General features: G+C 41.1%; 1 protein-coding gene across 2 annotated transcripts in view; it reads left to right on the forward strand.

The window, feature by feature from the left end:
• The first annotated feature begins 1,975 nt into the window (after window positions 1-1,975).
• Window positions 1,976-17,255, forward strand: part of RAD21 (RAD21 cohesin complex component) — a 33,641-nt gene continuing 18,361 nt past the window's right edge. Inside the window, exons 1-2 of one of the 2 annotated variants that reach the window (XM_049853880.1) lie at window positions 1,976-2,197; window positions 11,595-11,769. In XM_049853880.1, the coding sequence (XP_049709837.1) occupies window positions 11,626-11,769 (144 nt within the window). In that variant the 5' untranslated portion in view covers window positions 1,976-2,197; window positions 11,595-11,625. Of the gene's footprint in view, window positions 2,198-2,230; window positions 2,600-11,594; window positions 11,770-17,255 lie in introns of those variants that run through there. The other variant, XM_049853881.1, reaches the window with a different exon arrangement.

Raw genomic sequence — 17,255 nt, forward strand, 5'->3', positions numbered from 1 at the left:
GAAGTTAAGTAAATTGGACAGCTGAAGTAGAAAACTAGAATTTGAATCCAAAGCTCATGTTCATAACCATCCTCCAAGTGCAGAGAAATAAAAGTCTTAGAGAAAAAGTAAACCAGTTGATCTAAGTGTTAGAATCAGACTTGTCACTAGAAATTAGGAAAACAGTATTGCTTTTCTTCAAATTCAGAGGAAATATATATGATCTCACAGACAAAAAACTCTAAATGCTGATTTAATGTAGGAGAGACAGGAAGTGGCAATGCATATCCATCCCACCACAGTTTTAACCTGAGAGAGATTTAAACTGAAATTTTAAATTAACAAAGAAGGATTCACCATGCAGTGTACCCTTAACCTGACAGGAGACTTTTTTCAAGTGAGTACTTTTAGGAGATCATTTAGCAGTTGAACAACACTTAAACAGATTATTTTAAAGTGGCAGACATTGAATTTCCTATTGTAAGGAGTTTTATTGTTAATGAGAGAGTGCAGGTGGGAGGCCAGTAAGGAGGCCAATGAGCGAGCAAATAGAAGTTTGACATTGAGATGGGTGACAAAAACAGCAAAACAAAACCAAACATAAAACTTTACATGACCTCATCCATATGCCTTATCTCCATGGATGGCGCTACAGTCCAGTTCATCCAATTTTGCAAGCCCTACACCCAGGAATCATCCATACAACTCCCTCTCCCACACCTCCATAACGAACCGGTCACCAGTTCCTATTGATTTTATTTCCCAATTATATATAATATACATAAAAAAGAACAAACCTGCTGCCAGAGTCAATTCCAACTCATAGTGACCCTACAGGACAGAGTAGAACTGCCTCATAGTTTCCAAGAAGTGCCTGGTGGATTCGAACTGCTGACCTTTTGTTTAACAGACATAGCTCTTAACCACCACGCCGTCAGGGTTTCCATATTATATATATATATGTATGCTTCAACTGAACAAGTGCATCTGCACATCCACTGTACCCCTGCCAATATGGCAGGGTGATCTTTCTAAAATACAGAAGCTTCCCTTTGTGCCCAACCACCCAGGCTTTCTTTCCTTTCCTCTATCCCCATCTTAGGAGTCTCTGGGTGGTGCCTTGGAAGAAAGGACTTTGCTTCTGAAAGGGGACAGCCTTGAAAACCCTATGGAGTGCAGTCCTACTTTGCACACATGCGGTCGCCATGAGTTGGAGACGAGTAGACAGACACTGACAACAACATCCCCATCTTGCTCTCTACGACAGGACTTTCGCACATGCTGTTCCTTTTCCCTTTTCAACACTGATCCAGCTCTCTTGTCATTACAACATGTCAACTTCTACATTCCTGCTTCACCATCAGTTCCTGACAGAAGACTTCCTCCAATTTCTTCTTCCGCTCCCCCTCCTTCTCCACTATCAGGTCTCCCTCTACATCTGGCACAAGCAAGTACTTGTGGAAATGTTACAATGCTTCCCTGTCATCTGCAAGCTTCATGAGGGAAGATACTATTTCTACTGTATTCATCATTGTATCCTAGAGCCTAGCGAGCACATTGTGTTGCACACAGAAGACCTTCTATAGATACAGGTTGACTGAATGAATGAACCCCTGCGTATACGAAGTTTGTTTAACGTTTTTATGTTAGCCTCGTCGTCACAAAGCCGTAAAAATGAATTTTTGTCTCAGGTGCACACAAAACTGCACAACCGAAGTTCTCTCCCTTAAAAGAAACAAGAATAAAACGAAACTCAGCTATTCACTTCCTGGCAAGCACTGCGCGTGCGCCATTTGGCCCCTCTGCAACACATGAAGACCCTCTGGCAAAAGTCACCTTTGTGCTTGCTCGGTTCCGGGCCCCACAGGCAGAGGGCGGCGGGGGTGGGGGGGGTGTGTCCAAAGAAAAGGAAGTCGTCACTGCGCCTGCGCCGCGCCTTCTAGGGCTTAGACTGGCTGCGCAGGCGCACAGGTACCATTTTGACCGTAAACATCCTGCCGATTTGAACCGAGGTTTTGGGCGGCAGGAAGAGCCGCGGCGTAACGGCAGCCATCTTGTTTGTTTGAGTGAATCGGAAAGGAGGAGGTGGCTGTGGCGGCGGCGGGAGCTGCTCCGAAGCTACACCGCACAAGGGCTCCCCCCTTTCCCCGCCCCCTCCCCCAACCCTTTTCCCCTCCCCGGGTCACCCAGCCCGGCCCTACTCCCGGTGGAGAGCAAGGTAAGAAACTCAGCCGAGCCCTTCTTTCCCTCCGGCTCCCTCCCCCCACCACTTCCCCGCCGTCTTGCCGTCGGGGAGCTGGACTTGGGGGGCGGGAGGGCGAGGGAGAAGGCGGCACCCGCCGTGTCCCCGGGGCGGGGGCGGTAGCGGTGGCGCCGCCCGCCCAGGCCCCTTTTCCCGAGCCCGCCCGCGGCTGAGACCCGCGCAGGCCGGGCACGCATCATCGCTTGTTCGGGAACAAATGATTCTGGTCCTTTCCACAACCGACAAAAGCCGTCACTCTGGGGGTTTTTCGGGCAGCCGGCCCCCGATCTCTCCGAGGAGGCGGAGGAGACGCGGGCCGGGCAGGAGGGGAGGAGGTTTGAACGAGCCCGCTCTGGCGACCGGGCCGCCTACTCCTCGGTAAAAATGGCTGTCTGGGAAGACGCGGGATTCCGGGCGGGAGAGGCGGCGGTGTGCCCCGCGCCCGCGGTGCCCGCTCGGAAGGCATCACCCGTCCGCCCAGCTTGCTGCGGGGTCTCGAAATGCGGGCCCTGCCGTGGCGGGCGCGGCGGGCCCCTGGCCAGGGACTGCTGACGCCCCCCACCCCCGCCTTTTTTTGATTTTTTAGAGGAAATTTTTACTTTGGAAACATTAAATATTGAACAGAGCACTAGAGTGCGCGTTTAAGGGAACTTCTGGTTCTTAGGAAGTTAGCGTAATTGGTTTTCCCCTTAACTTTTCTAATTTTTTTTTCTTTTTAACGGTTAAGGGTATTGGGTGTTCAAGAGAACGCTTTGGGGAGGTGTGTGTTTGTGACAAATGCTTGGTGTTCTTTTCCTGCGAATGATCTACTGTGATAGTGTGGGGTGACATTGTCGGGTTGTGCTGCCAGACTTAGCGGCTTTTAAGTTTGAAAGAAGGAAAAGCTGGAGGGTTTGTTTGATCACCTTGTGATTTTTTAGACTGTCTGCAGCGTTCAGAAACAGGGGCTTGCGTTTTTAAGGATTTTTGGTTAAGGCTTGTGTGTATTATCGGCTTCTCTTTGCAAGTGAAAGTTAATACTTGCTTTCATTATACTGTTTAGAATAACTGGTTTTCGGGGGAAAAAAATCCTGTTTTCCTAAAATGAGTGCAAATGCCAGTGCGCTGAGCAAGTCTGCAGAATTTTGGAGACAGGCTGGAGAAGCTTTCCATTAAGTTGTAGAGTCATTAAATGTTTTTGTTAAATGCGGGGGTAACTGGTAACTTTTGAAAAGGACGGTGATGAGGACATGTGCTATACCCAATGACTGAATCCCTTAACAGTTCGTAGATTGGTGACGTGACTGACAGCAGTTCTAATGGTCATAGTGTTTCAATGGTAGAACCACCTTTACTGTCTTTTTTGTGTTTGTAAAAATTACACATTAGTATAGCTTTCCACTTAGAGCAGCTTACGCCTATTCTTAAAGTTGAGATTTTTTTTTTTTCCTGCTGAATTCCTGTTTAACAGAACATACAACCTCTGAGAAGTTTCATCTTTTATAGTTTGATACAGAAGGGAAATTTTCTGATTCTGTAAAAATAAAATTGTTTTCCTCTTAAATGTTGCCATGTCAGAATTGTTAGGCATGCTCATGCTGACTGGTATATGTGCTGCTGTGAGACTTTCTTCAAGTTACTATTTTCATCTGCAGTGTGCCAGGCGCTGTTCGGCATACTGTTCTTTTTTAAGTCTCATAACCTTGTTTCGTGAGTGTCATCCTCATTTTATAGATGAAAAAGCTAACTGTGATGTTAAATAGCTTATTCACCATTATAAAACGAATAAGGAGATAGCTGAACATGGGACTGGCTGACTGTAAAACCCTTGGTCAAAGAATGTTAGAACCAAAAGGGAGGGGAGCTCTAGCGTGTTGGAAGTACCCCCTTAACACAGCGCCCCCCCCCTTCACCTCTCAAAGAGATAGCTCCAGTCTTTTCTGAGTTAGGTGTTGCTTCCCAAAGTTAGTAAATCACCAGATTTCAACTTTCCAGGTTTTTATAGTTAGGGAAACTGAACTACATAGGTTAAATAGCTTAACTTCCTGGTTAACGGGAAACAGAATTGTATCTTGACTTCCAGTGTAGTAGATTTTATTTTGAATATAAAATGTATACCCCAAATTAAAAAAAAAATCAGTCAAAAGAGTAGGCCTCCCTTTCCCTGCAGACCCATTTTTTAGAGATAGCAAATGTCACCTGTTTTCATTTGTACTTCACAGATATTTTATGTGATGCAAGTGGTTGTAAACATATATGTATATAGAGAGCCCGCCCCCCTTTTTAAGTAACACCAGTTCTGCACTTTATCTTGGAGAGTTTCCATTATTAGTACAAGTTTTATGTACTGTTGAGAGGCTGCATTGCATTTTGTTGTGTGGATGTAACAATTACTAGAAAGTCACTTATTTATGGCCGGTTAGGTTATTTCTGATCTTTTACTGCTAAAAGCCGTGCTGGAAAGGCAACATGGTGCTGTAGTTAGAATTGTGGTCTCTGAAGTTTAAGTGCCACTTCTGTTAAATACTAGTAACGTTTGGGAAGTTACTTATCCACTCCTGTTTCCTTATTTGTAAAATGGGACAGTATTTAGCTTATACGACAGAGGAGGATTAACTCAGTGCCCAGTGCTTTCTTCTTTGTTGTTAATATTATACATTTTCCAGGATATTTTTGGCATTGACCACTGGAAGTATATTTGTAATTTTCATAAGATGTTGCTAAATTGCTCTTCAAAAAGGTCATACCAGTTTCTACAGTCACTACCCTGCCATGCTTTCTGTTATGGATTCAGGATTCAGTTGTGTCCCTCCAGAATAATGCGTTGGAATCCTAACCCCCATACCTGTAGATGTAATCCCATTTGGAAATAGGGTTTTCTTTGTTAATGTTAATGCAACAGTATCAGTGTAGGGTATGTCTTAAACCTTTTGAAATATAAAAAAGAACAGATTAGGCATGGAGATAAGCAAGTGCAGATTGGGGAAAGAAAGATGCTACATGGAGATCACCAAGGACAGGAGTGGAAGCTGAGAAGACAGATTTTCCCACAGAGCGGACAGAGAGATCCTTCACCTGGAGCCAGTGCCCTGAATCTGGACTTACAGCTTCTTAAACTATGAGATGTTACCTTGAGGACTAAGGTGCACCTGACCCAAGCCATGGTATTTTCAGTTGCCTCATACGCAACGGGAGAGCTGGACAATTGATGAGGAAGACTAAAGAAGAATTGATGCATTTGAATTATAGTGTTGGCAAAGAATATTGAACTTACTGCCAGAAGAACGAAGAAATCTGTCTTGAAAGAAGTACAGCCAGAATGCTTCTTAAAGCAAGGATGGTGAGACTTGTCTCACATACTTTGGACATGTTATCAGGAGGGACCAGTCCCTGGAGAAGTACATCACGCTAGGTTAAAGTAGAGGGTCAGTGAAAAAGAGGAAAACCCTCAAGGAGATATGTTGACACAGTGACAACAACAATGAGATCAAACATAGCAACGATTGTTAAGGATGGCGCGGGACTGGGCAGTGTTTCTTTCTGTTGTACATGGGGTCTCTGTGAATTGGAACTGACTCAGCAGCACTACCAACAGCAAGAAACTTGAGAAAATAAATTTGTTAAACCTCCCACTTGTGGTATTTCTGTTATAGCAGTACTGAGAAGTTAAGACACCTTGCTAACCAAAAAACAAAACCCGTTGCTGTGGAGCCTATTCCAACTCGTAGCAACCCTACAGGACAGGACAGAAGTGCCCCAAAGGGTTTCCAAGGAGCGGCTGGAGGATTGAGTGAAATACTAGTAATGAATGACTTCATTGTAGAACCATGAGCTTTAATTTGACTTTGGTACGTTGGAATGATATTAAAGAAATTGTATATTTTTTGCATTCCTGGGTATGTTCTAAATTACCAGCTTTTCTGCCATTTCACATCAGACTTAATTTATCTTCTTAGGCTCAATCGGAAGAAAAGTTGCCTGCTGCTTTAGAAAAATTGATTCTGAAATCAGGAAATTGCTAAACTAATGCTCTGGTCCAAATGCACAGTTTTTGCTAAGATCTTTTGTGAGGACGAGCAGAATTTGGGGTCTCCAGAACCTCCAGATATTAATCATTCTTTTCTTAAGATTGAATAAAATTTGGTATTACTAAGGAAAATTTGGTTTAAAAGGTAGCAGTGATTGTACTTCTTGCTTTTAAATATAAGCACTGGTTGATCCTCCACTGTTCCTTGGCCTTCCTCTAGTTCTTACAGTCATTTCCTCTTGCTAATTGTTTCCCAGATGAATTTTAGTACGACTCTGCTTTAATTATCCCCCACCCCCTTGCCAAGAAGGCATCTATTTAGGAATCTTTTGCCTCTACATAGCTGGGATATTTTAGTCATGGTGCTTTGACCAGCAGCTGAAGTGTTGACCTTGAACTGCTGACACCTGTTGAGAAGCACCAGTAGTTTTAATTTCTAAAATCTCCAGAATTTTTTACATATGTCAATTATGAGATCACTTGGCGTATCACATTTGCTTAACTCATTAAGCACATATTTAATAATTGTCCTGTGACTGGCATTTTTCTGGGAGCTAGATATTAAGGAGTTTTTTTGTATATTTATTTGGAGCACAACTGTCTGCTTTCATACAGGAAGCTTGGAGCTTTTCATGTATGATATTGCAGCTAGAGTTCTGCGAACACACTGCCATATTGGATGTCTATAAAATCCTGTAGGATTTATTCATAGTATTAAGCGCTTGACTACTAGCTGAAGGATTGGCGATTCAAACCCACCTAGTGTAGTGATGCCTTGGAAAACTGGCCTGGAGATATGCTTTTGATCCCAGCTTTGAAGACCCTATGGAACAGTTCTACACTGAAACACATGGTGTTGCCATGTGTCAGAATCGACTGAGGACAACTAACAACTACAGGGGTAGCCTAAGTTTTGTGCTAACAATTTTTTTAAGGCTTGAAATAAAACACTGGTTTGCAGCACAGGAGGTTCACTTTTGATAATGGAAGGCATATTTTGATGTAAAGCACTGCAAAGTGGCCTATAGGGGACTTTTTGGAGCCCTGGTGGTATAGTGGTTAAGCGTTTGGCTGCTAAACAAAAGGTCTGCAGTTCAAATCCACCAGCCATTCCTTGGAAACCCTATGGGGCAGTTCTGCTCTGTCCTGTAGGATGGCTATGAGTTGGAATCGACTCAACAGCAGTGGGTTTTTTGGTTTTAAGATATTACTTAATACTTCTACCCTAGAGTGAATTCTTATGCTAGTACAGTATTGCTTAGTTTTTCTCTTAACTCCAGATTTGAGGAAGAGAATTCACGTTAGGCAATTGGTGAATCCTTATTTTGTTTTTTCTTCTGAGAAAATGGTCTTAGTGTGAATTAATGATCTCCTGGGAGTGAGGATTCCCTGGGTGGCCCAAACGGTTAAGCTCGGGTACTGACCAAAAGGTTGGTGGTTCAGATCCACCCAGAGGCTTCTCCGAAGACAGGTGTGGTGTTCTACTTCCAAAAGATCACAGCCATTGAAAACGCTATGGAGTGCAGTTCTGTGAGTCAGAGTTGACTCGACAGCACCTGGTGTTTTGTTTTGCTTTGTTTGAGAGCACTTATTCAGAAAAATGAGAGTTTAGAACTCTGCCATTAAGTGATGGAAAATGGAGATGAGACAACTTGATTGCATTACGCTTGAAACACTGCCTCTCAGTCTCCCAAACGCTTTTGACACACATGAAATCTCTTGCCTGTGATATGTTTAACTGATACATTTTTTTCTGTACACCATTGGAAAGAATGGGCACAGTTTGTAATTGAAAGTACAATAAACAATGTTCTCATTTTAGGAAAATTTACATTCTCTATGAAAACATGAAAGTTAATGTTAACTTATTTCCCCTGAATCTTCAAAATTAAAGCTTGCAAAAGAAAGTTTGCATTCCCTCCAGCAGTATATGAGAGATCCAGCTTTTCTCTGTCCTCACCAGCATTTGGTAATGAATGCTACTATTAGTAGATAGGAGTCGGAATTGACGGCAATGTTTGGTTTTTGGGTTGGGGAGCCCTGGTGGCACAGTAGTTAAGCTGTGACTGCTAACCCAGAGGTTGGCAATTCGAACCCACCAGCCTCTCCATGGGAGAAAGATGTGGCAGTCTGCTTCCATAAAGGTTACAGCCTTGAAAACCCTAAAAGGCAGTGCTGCTTTGTCCTGTAGCGTCACGATGAGTTGGAATCAACTCTGGTGGCAACAGGTTAGGTTTTTTGTCTTAACAGGTATGTGGTGATACCTCATTCTGGTCTTAATTTGCATATCCCTAATGGCTGGTGATGTTGAATGTCTTTTCATGTTCTTATTGGCCTTTAGTAACTCTTGTGATGTGTTTTTAAAATATTTTTCGTCCATTTTCTAACTGGATTTCTTTCTTTTTTTTTTTTAACTCTTGAGTTTTGAGAGCTTTATGTATTTTAAATCAAGTGCTTGTCAGATAAGTGATCTCATATATTCCCAGTCTGTAGCTTGTCATTTCATTTTCTCAACAGGATCCTTAGAGCAAAAGTTTTTAGTTTGATGAAGGCTAGTTCATTTGGTTTTTTCTTTTATGGATCCTGATTTTGGTGTGTTGTGTCTAAGAGTTCTTCGGTGAGCTTTAGGTCTTAAAGATTTTCTCCAGTTTTTTTCCCCCTAGAAGTTTTATAGTTTTACATTATATACTTAAGTGCATAGTCTGTTTTGAGTTAATTATGGTATAAGGTACGAGGTTTAGGCTGAGGTTCTTTTTTGGTTTGTGGATAACTGCTCCAGCACCACTTGTTGAAAAGATGACCCTTGCTCCTTTGAATTGCTTTTGTATCTTTGTCAAAAATCATTTGCACATATGGGTAGACTAAATTCTCTCACATTATTCTTCTTTTTCAAAATAAGTTTTATCCATTCTAGTTCTTTTGCCTTTCCATAAAAGTTTTGGGATAATTTTGCCCATGTCTGTTTAAAAAATTCACTGGGATTTTGATAGAGCTTACGTTAAAGTTTCTATAAAAACTAAATATAAACTTACTATATTACCTAGCAGTCACACATCCAAGCATTTATCCCAGAGAAATGAAAATATATATTCACCAGAAGTCTGTAGATGATATTCATAGTAGCTTTATTTAAGTGGAAACCCTGGTGGCATAATGGTTAAGTGCTATGGCTGCTAACCAAGAGGTCAGCAGTTCGAGTCCGCCAGGTGCTCCTTGGAAACTCTATGGGACAGTTCTACTCTGTCCTATAGGGTCCCTGTGAGACAGAATTGACTCGACGGTAGTGGGTTTTTAGGTTTGGTTTTATTTGGAATAACCCAAAATGAAACAACTAAATATCCTTCAGTGGGTGAATGACTAAACATGATGGTATATCCATACCATGGAATACTGTTCAACAATAAAAAGGAACAAACTACAGGCAGTCTCCAGGTTACAAATGTCCCGCATACATACAACCCGCATTTACAAAGCAGCCCACGTAAAGCCTATTATATTAAAAATCGGAGGTACATACAGTGTTCGTACTAATGGACGGGTGCTAATTCGCGACGCACATCAAACCGTTATTACTGTATTATCGTGTTAAAGATGTTTGAGTGTATCTGGAAGTGTTTATGTTTTTACGCATGGAAAGGTACACTGCATACTGAGACAAACATTTGACTGACATTAGATAGAAACCATACCTAACTGTTCCTTCCGGACTTACGAACAAATTTGACTTAAAGACAGATCTAGGAATGGAGCGCGTTCGTCATCTAGGGACTGCCTGTGTTGATGATACACAGATCAATTTGGGTGAATCTCAGGAGCATTATGCTGAGTGCAAAGAGCCATTTCAAATGTCACATATTGTATAATTCCATTTACATAACGTTCTTGAAGTGACAAAGGTAAATAAAAAGAACAGAGTGATGGTTGCCTGGGCTTATAGGTGGTAAGGAGTGAAGGGTGGGTGTGAGTGTAAAGGGGTCGGGAGAGAGCAAGCCTTGTGGTGATGGAGAATAGTTCTGTACTTTGGCTACAGTGGTGGTTATACACATCTACACGTAATAAACTAGCCGAGAACTGCATACATACGTTGGACCAATGTCAGTCCTCTGGTTTGATGTTGTACTGTAAGATGTCACCTTTAGGGGAAACTGGGTGAAGGGTAAATGAGATCGCTAGTATTTTTGCAGTTTCCTCTGACTCTATTTCAAAATGAAAAGGTCTTTTAAAAATTAAGTTCTTTTTACATGTAAGGTGTAAGTATGCCTCGTATGCCTTACTCTAATATGAAAATTTTAGGAAAAGATAGTTGGTAAAATATATTTGTTCTAATATATGAAAGAGGAAAATTAATACTAAGAGAGACACCAGTTTCAACAGTTAATGTACTTTATCCAAACTGGACTTTTCAAGCTGCCTTTTTTTCTTATGTATTAATACATTGACTTGCTGAAAGAAAAATAAAATGTAAATAACATGCGTATATTTCTGCTAAGACTTTTTAGTCATAAGTTAAATTTTATAACGTATCATTGTCATACAGGAACCCTGGTGGCACAGTCATAAAGCACTTGGCTGCTAACCTAAAGGTCAGTGGTTTGAACCCACCAACCGCTTGACAGGATAAAGATGTGGCAGTCTGCATGCATAAACATTACAGCCCTGGGAACCCTATGGGGCAGTTCTACCCTTTCCTATAGTGTTGCTATGAGTTGGAATTGACGGCAGCAGGTTTTTATCATTGTCGTGGGTTTAGTATGTAAATTGTAAGTAGACAAGTACATATAATACTCTACCTTTTTAAGCCTCAATATATCTAAGTTACCTATAAAATGGATCTAACCCATGTACTTACCTTTGCTTGGCTAGGAAATGCTTAGCACAGTGCTTGAACATAGTAGCAATTATCATACAAAACTTTTAACTAAGAATCTCGATTTTAAAAGGAGTTCTAAAATGGAAATTTCCAAATTAGTTAATATCTGTGCCGGAATAGTTTTTCCTCTTAGGCATTTTTTTCTTAAAGTGGAGGATATCCAGTAAGGAGACTACTTCTATAGTCAGTAATTAGGATAGGAATGGAACTAAATGCTTGATAGGACCTCAGGAAGAACAGTTTTTTGATGACAATTTTTATTAAAAAAAAAAAAAATGGGGCTTTTATCATGAGTAAGATGACAACAGGGCATGCGTGTGCTTTGACAATTATTGTTCCTTTTCTCTTCAGCTCTTAATACTCTGGAGTTATTGTTCTCAAAGTTAAACCCATAGATTGTTTTTTAAAATGCATATTATACTTTTATGGTTTTCTTACATGTCTCAGTAAATATTTTGATTCTCATATGGTTCTTAAATGAACTCTTCCTCCCTCAGGTTTCCTCCTGTCTTATAGTCAACCAGAACGATGTTCTACGCACATTTTGTCCTCAGTAAAAGAGGGCCTCTGGCCAAAATTTGGCTGGCGGCCCATTGGGATAAGAAGCTAACCAAAGCCCATGTGTTCGAGTGTAATTTAGAGAGCAGTGTGGAGAGTATCATCTCACCCAAGGTATGTTTGATGTTTGATGCTGATATGTTTATTCACTCTGCCAGTTGTTCACTGATGCATGAAATAGAGCTCCATAAAACGACCTCTTAGGTAGAAACCTGTGTTCATTGCTATTGTTATTTTAAGTCTTTATCACTCTAGATATGATTTGATATGATCACAGTTTGATACTTCTTTCCTCTAAAAATTCTGTGACTGCAGAGATATTTTCGTGTACCTTTTTCAGTGGCAGATAAGTGTGACATGGGGCAGTACCCACATGTTTTTTATTTGCCCTCTGTAGGTGTTTCTATACTTACGTGTATGTGTTCTTGATTTAGGAATTTACAAAATATTCAAAATAAGGCACTGTAAGTCAGTGTCAAACCAGTCCAGGGAGACTAAGATCGGCCACCTCTGATGCCAGATTGTGTGGTGGATAACAAGTCCCACTCCACATGTCAGCTGCGTCCTACGGAATCTCAGCCTCCTTCCCTGATCAGTCCAGACCCCGGTTGCTCTCGGCCCCTCCTGTTTCTTAGGTCCAGTAATTCCTTGAAATGACGCACAGTGCAGGGAGCGGACTATCTTCAGGAGAAAAAAGGATACAGGCACACAGGGTGAGGTCTGGGAGGGGTCTGTGCAAAGAGCTTCCAGGCTCCCAGGGGATGTGCTTCAGAGCAGGTGTTAGCTCTTTCCACCCAGGAAGCTCCAGTGAGCCTTTTCTCTTCCAGGGCCTTTTATTGGCTTCACTACGTAGCCATGATAAATATGTCATGCCTCCTGAGGCTTCATATTGGGCACCCAAGGTGATCTCTCTCGGCCTGGTCAGCCCTAACTTATTGGCATCAGGTAGTATGGTCACGCTTTCAGGAACCAGGTCCATAGGCCAAATTGTTTACTGCAGTGGGGTTTCCACACCTTGCAGGACCCATTAATGAAAAAGCTGAGGAGCCGGATTAATTATGTTCCCTACCTGGCAAATACTATCTATACCACTCACTCCACTTCAGTTTCTCAGTCCTACTTGCTGTTCCTTGAAGATACCAAGCTTTTTCCCTATCAGAACTTTGCACTTGGCTGTGCCATTTATAGAGAGCTCTGGTGGCTGGTGGTTAGAGCGCTCGGCTGTGTACCAGAAGGTCAGCGGTTCAGACCCACCAGCCACTCCACAGGAGAAGGATGTGGCAGTCTGCTTCCCTAAGGATTGACAGCCTTGGAAACCCTGTGGGACAGTTCTACTCTGTCCTGTAGGGGTGCTGTGAGTCAGAATCAGCTCCACGGCAGTGGGGTTGGTGCTCTTTCTAAGAAACGCTTTTACCCTCGATGTTCGCTCCCTGACTTAATTACTGTCTCTCCCACTGGAATGGAAGCCCTGTGAATGTCCTCATGCCCTTTGTTTACTGCTCTGTTCCCGGAGGAGATTTTATTGACATCCTCTGAAACTGTCCTGAAGCAGTGGTTTCCAGACTTGGGTTTCACAAACAGTATAATGTAAAGTGATACGAAGTTTTCGTTTTACCAAGAAAGAGCCTTTAAAACACACAGACATAATTACCATTTCATTGGAACAGACATTTTGACTTCAAAAAGGTATGAAGGACTAATGTCGAAAAATCCTTAAGTATAATTTATACATTTTATGTGTGTGTGTAAAATTACATCTGTTCTAATGGCCATTTCCTGGACTGGGCATGTATACGCATGCGCGCACGCACGCGCACACACACACACACACACACACACACACACACACACACACACACACACACACACACACACACACACACACACACACACACACACACACACACACACACACACACACACACACACACACACACACACACACACACACACACACACACACACACACACACACACACACACACACACACTCCTTTTGTTAAAACCTTCCAGATCACTGGGAACCACGCTTTTGTGGATTGCCAGTTAGGGTAGTGCTGGCGTGATGTGTTAAAAAAAAAAAAAAAAGAAGAGAAGTTGTGTAAAGAGCGAGGGGATCATAGAGGAATTAAGCGGAAGATGTAGCAGAGAAATCTGCTGAAAGGATATGTGGAGAGGTGTATGTTTGAAGTAGACGAAATGAATGTTCGTGCTTGGAATTAGAGTGAATTATAAAGTTCCCATTTGTGTGTGGAATTTTGCTAGTTTTAGAGTTATAACTGATGGAATTTGTTTATGTTAAAGACATTTCTGCCATTGAGACAGTACTAATTGAAAACTTTACTAAAACAAAAACTTTACAAACCAAAAAAGAGAAAATAAAAATGACCTGCAATCTACCACCTAGAGAAACCTTTAATTATATTTTGGTGTGCCCTTTTTGTATATGCATGTAGTATGCACATAATTTTTCTTTTTTGTGTGTGTACACAAAAACTGCATTATATTTTTTTGTAAAAAGGCTGCATTCAGAGAAAGCTCTGTTCACAGCTCTGTCATCATTTTTAATGGTTGCATTGTACAGGGTCATAATCTCTTATCCACAGAGTAGAATACAGAAACATCTCTGAAACAGACTTGACCTAAACTGAGGTAAGGTAACTGAGGTGTTCATAAATTCACTATAGAAATACTAATATGGAAATATATGGTGTGTATTTATATACTGTATTCCCTTTACAACGTTTAAAAAGTTCTAAATCCTGAAACACATTTGAACATTAGGATCTCAGATAAGCAATTATAGATCTATAATTCATTGGTTTGCTTGTGTTGTGCATGGTTTTTCTTTTTTTTTTTTTAACCTGTTTCTTTTCTTTTTGGATAGTTCATATTATTTCCAACTTCTTTATTAAAAATAATTATTTAGTAAACATTGCTTGCTGACTCTTTGTTTACATCCTTAGATCTTAAAATTGATGCTCAGGAATACTGCTGGGCCAAGGGATATGACTATTTTTAAGATTTCTCTTATGAGTAAACAGTTTGCTCTCTAGAGAGCTTGTACCAGTTTGTACTGCTGGTCAAATTATATGAGAATGTGGTGTTTTTTTTTCCTTTTTATAGGTATGCTTAGGTGACATAGTGGTTAAGTGCGATGGCTGCTAACCAAGAGGTTGGCAGTTAAAACCCACCAGTTCTACTCAGTCCTCTAGGGTTGCTATGAGTTGGGATCGACTCTATGGCAATGGATTTTGTGGATTTTTTTTTAGCTCAGAAGGATTACAGATTGTTTCTTAATATATAGACAGTACTTTGTTCTCTATTAGGGACACTACAGAATAACATGGGACAGTCTGATCTTAAGAGACCTATGTTTAGGAATGTATGAAGGTGTGCACCAAACAAAGCGGCTTGTGGTTCGGGAATAAAGTCAAAGGCTGTGGTATGGAGGTGTGTGTGTAAGAATTAAGTTTTTAAAAACCATTTCTGAGTAGGTTTTTGTTTGATTTCTTATGTTTGCTGTTGGTGTACAGTTCTTGTTGTGGGGAAATGATTTAGTTGTTTTAGAACAGGTGATCAGACATGTGGCTCAGTTGTAACTGTCCACCCTTTTTTCTGCGCACCCCACTCTGGGCCTCTCTCTTCCTCTTTCTCTTCCCCCTTCTTTTCCCTCTACTTCCCTCTTTTTCCTCTTTCCTAGTTGGAACAGCCAATGACACCCTGTACAGAACTTGTGAAGAATATATAATCTCTCCTCTTTATCATACCTAGACTCTTAATATGAATTAGCTCAACAGCAAAAGTTACATACATTTTACCTACTCCCAGCCTAAACTCGGAACCAAACTAATCCGGAAAGAAGGCCTTTGCGCAAACACGTCACTTTCTGAAAGTTGCTCATTCCTGACAAGATGATGACATGCAGAGATTTTTGTCCTCCTCCTTTCTTAGTTGAAGGTTCAGTCAATATTAATTTTAAACTTCTGAAACCACATCATAAAAGTAGATTCTTTTTTTCTGTAGGAACGTTTCAATAGCAAATTATTTTTTGCATGAGGAATTTATCATATAAACACATATTTGTTACAATTTCAGATACCTAAGAACTTTTGGCAGTAAACATCTTACTTTTACGCTGTAAGTCATGTGAAATGGCCGTAAATGGCAGAGCCAGCTAGTCATTATAAACGGGGTCCTGGAGTTCTATAGAGTATACCTATAACTTAAAAATGTAACATTTTATTTAATAAGTAACATTAATCATAATTTAAAATTTGAACAAATGTTTAACCATTTGCTACTTTCTAATTGGCAAAGGTTATGGTATGATTTAGAAAACTAGGGAAGTTTGACTTTATGTTGCTTTGTTCCCTCAGTAAGTTTCTTATTTATAGCTAGAGGAATTTTGAATCATTCTGTTTAGATGGGGTGCTTACCTGTCTCAGTCTTTGCCCAACTACTGCTTTTTACCTAGCATACTGGATTCCAGTAAGCCTTGGGAGAAAAAAAAAAGGCTGAGGAGTGTATTTCCAGGTGAAAAAAGATGGGAACCATTATCCGTTATCAGTTAATACGCTTTTCAGTCAAGTAATAGAAATTCACTGAAGCATGGGGATCAAGAAGAGGGTCCCAGACAAAGCTGGAGAACAATGTAGAACAAAATTCTAATTCACCAGAAAAGACCAGACTTAACTGGTGTGACAGAGACTGGAGAAACCCTGAGAGTATGGCCCCTGGACAACGTTTTAACTCAGTACTTAAGTCGGGCCTGAGGCAAACTCTTCAGCCATAGATCATAAAACAAAATGAGGCTGAGTGGGCACACCAGCTGAGGGACAAGGACGAGAAGGCAGGAGGGGACAGAAAAGCTGGTAATGGGGAACCCAAGGTCAAGAAGGGGAGGAGAGGGTTGATAGATCACAGGATTGGCAACCAGTGTCATGAAACAATATGTGTATTGTTGAATGAGAAACTAGTTTATTCTGTAAACCTTCATATAAAGCACAATTTAAAAAAAAAGAAATTCACTGAAGAAGTAGCTTAAACAATAAAATATATAAGTCCTGCTTAACTAGAAGTTTGGAAATAGGAGGTTTATGATTGATTCAGGTCAGCGATGACATCCAGGGATTCACCTTCCTTAGTTTATTGGTTTTTTGGCCTCAGGGTTACCTAGTGACTGCAGACAGCTCTAAGCTCTCCCTGCTCACAAAGCAGGAAAGGGGAACATTCTTTCCTTGGGGAAATCTTTCTCAGAAACCCTCTGGCAGACTTTACACTTACTACTCTTTGGCTGAACTGGGTTACTCAAGAGCAAGCATTGTTAGCAGAGAAGAATGAGACAATCATCCTTCAAGTGTGGAGATACTCATTTCCCAAACAAAATCAGTATTTATTTAGCCAGCAAGGAGGAGATTATGGCTTCAAGTAGGCCACATACCCCATAGTGTGCTAATGACACAGTCTGTGGGATACTTTTCTACCTGCTTCATAGCTGTTTCACATCTTTATTGACTCACAAGTTACTGCCAGTCTATCATTTGGGGATACTAAGGGAATTTACAGTTAAAGACAGTGAGAAATAAAATATAGATGAT

The sequence above is a fragment of the Elephas maximus genome, chromosome 15, assembly GCF_024166365.1.
Source record: "Elephas maximus indicus isolate mEleMax1 chromosome 15, mEleMax1 primary haplotype, whole genome shotgun sequence".
Taxonomy (NCBI): Eukaryota; Metazoa; Chordata; class Mammalia; order Proboscidea; family Elephantidae; genus Elephas; species Elephas maximus.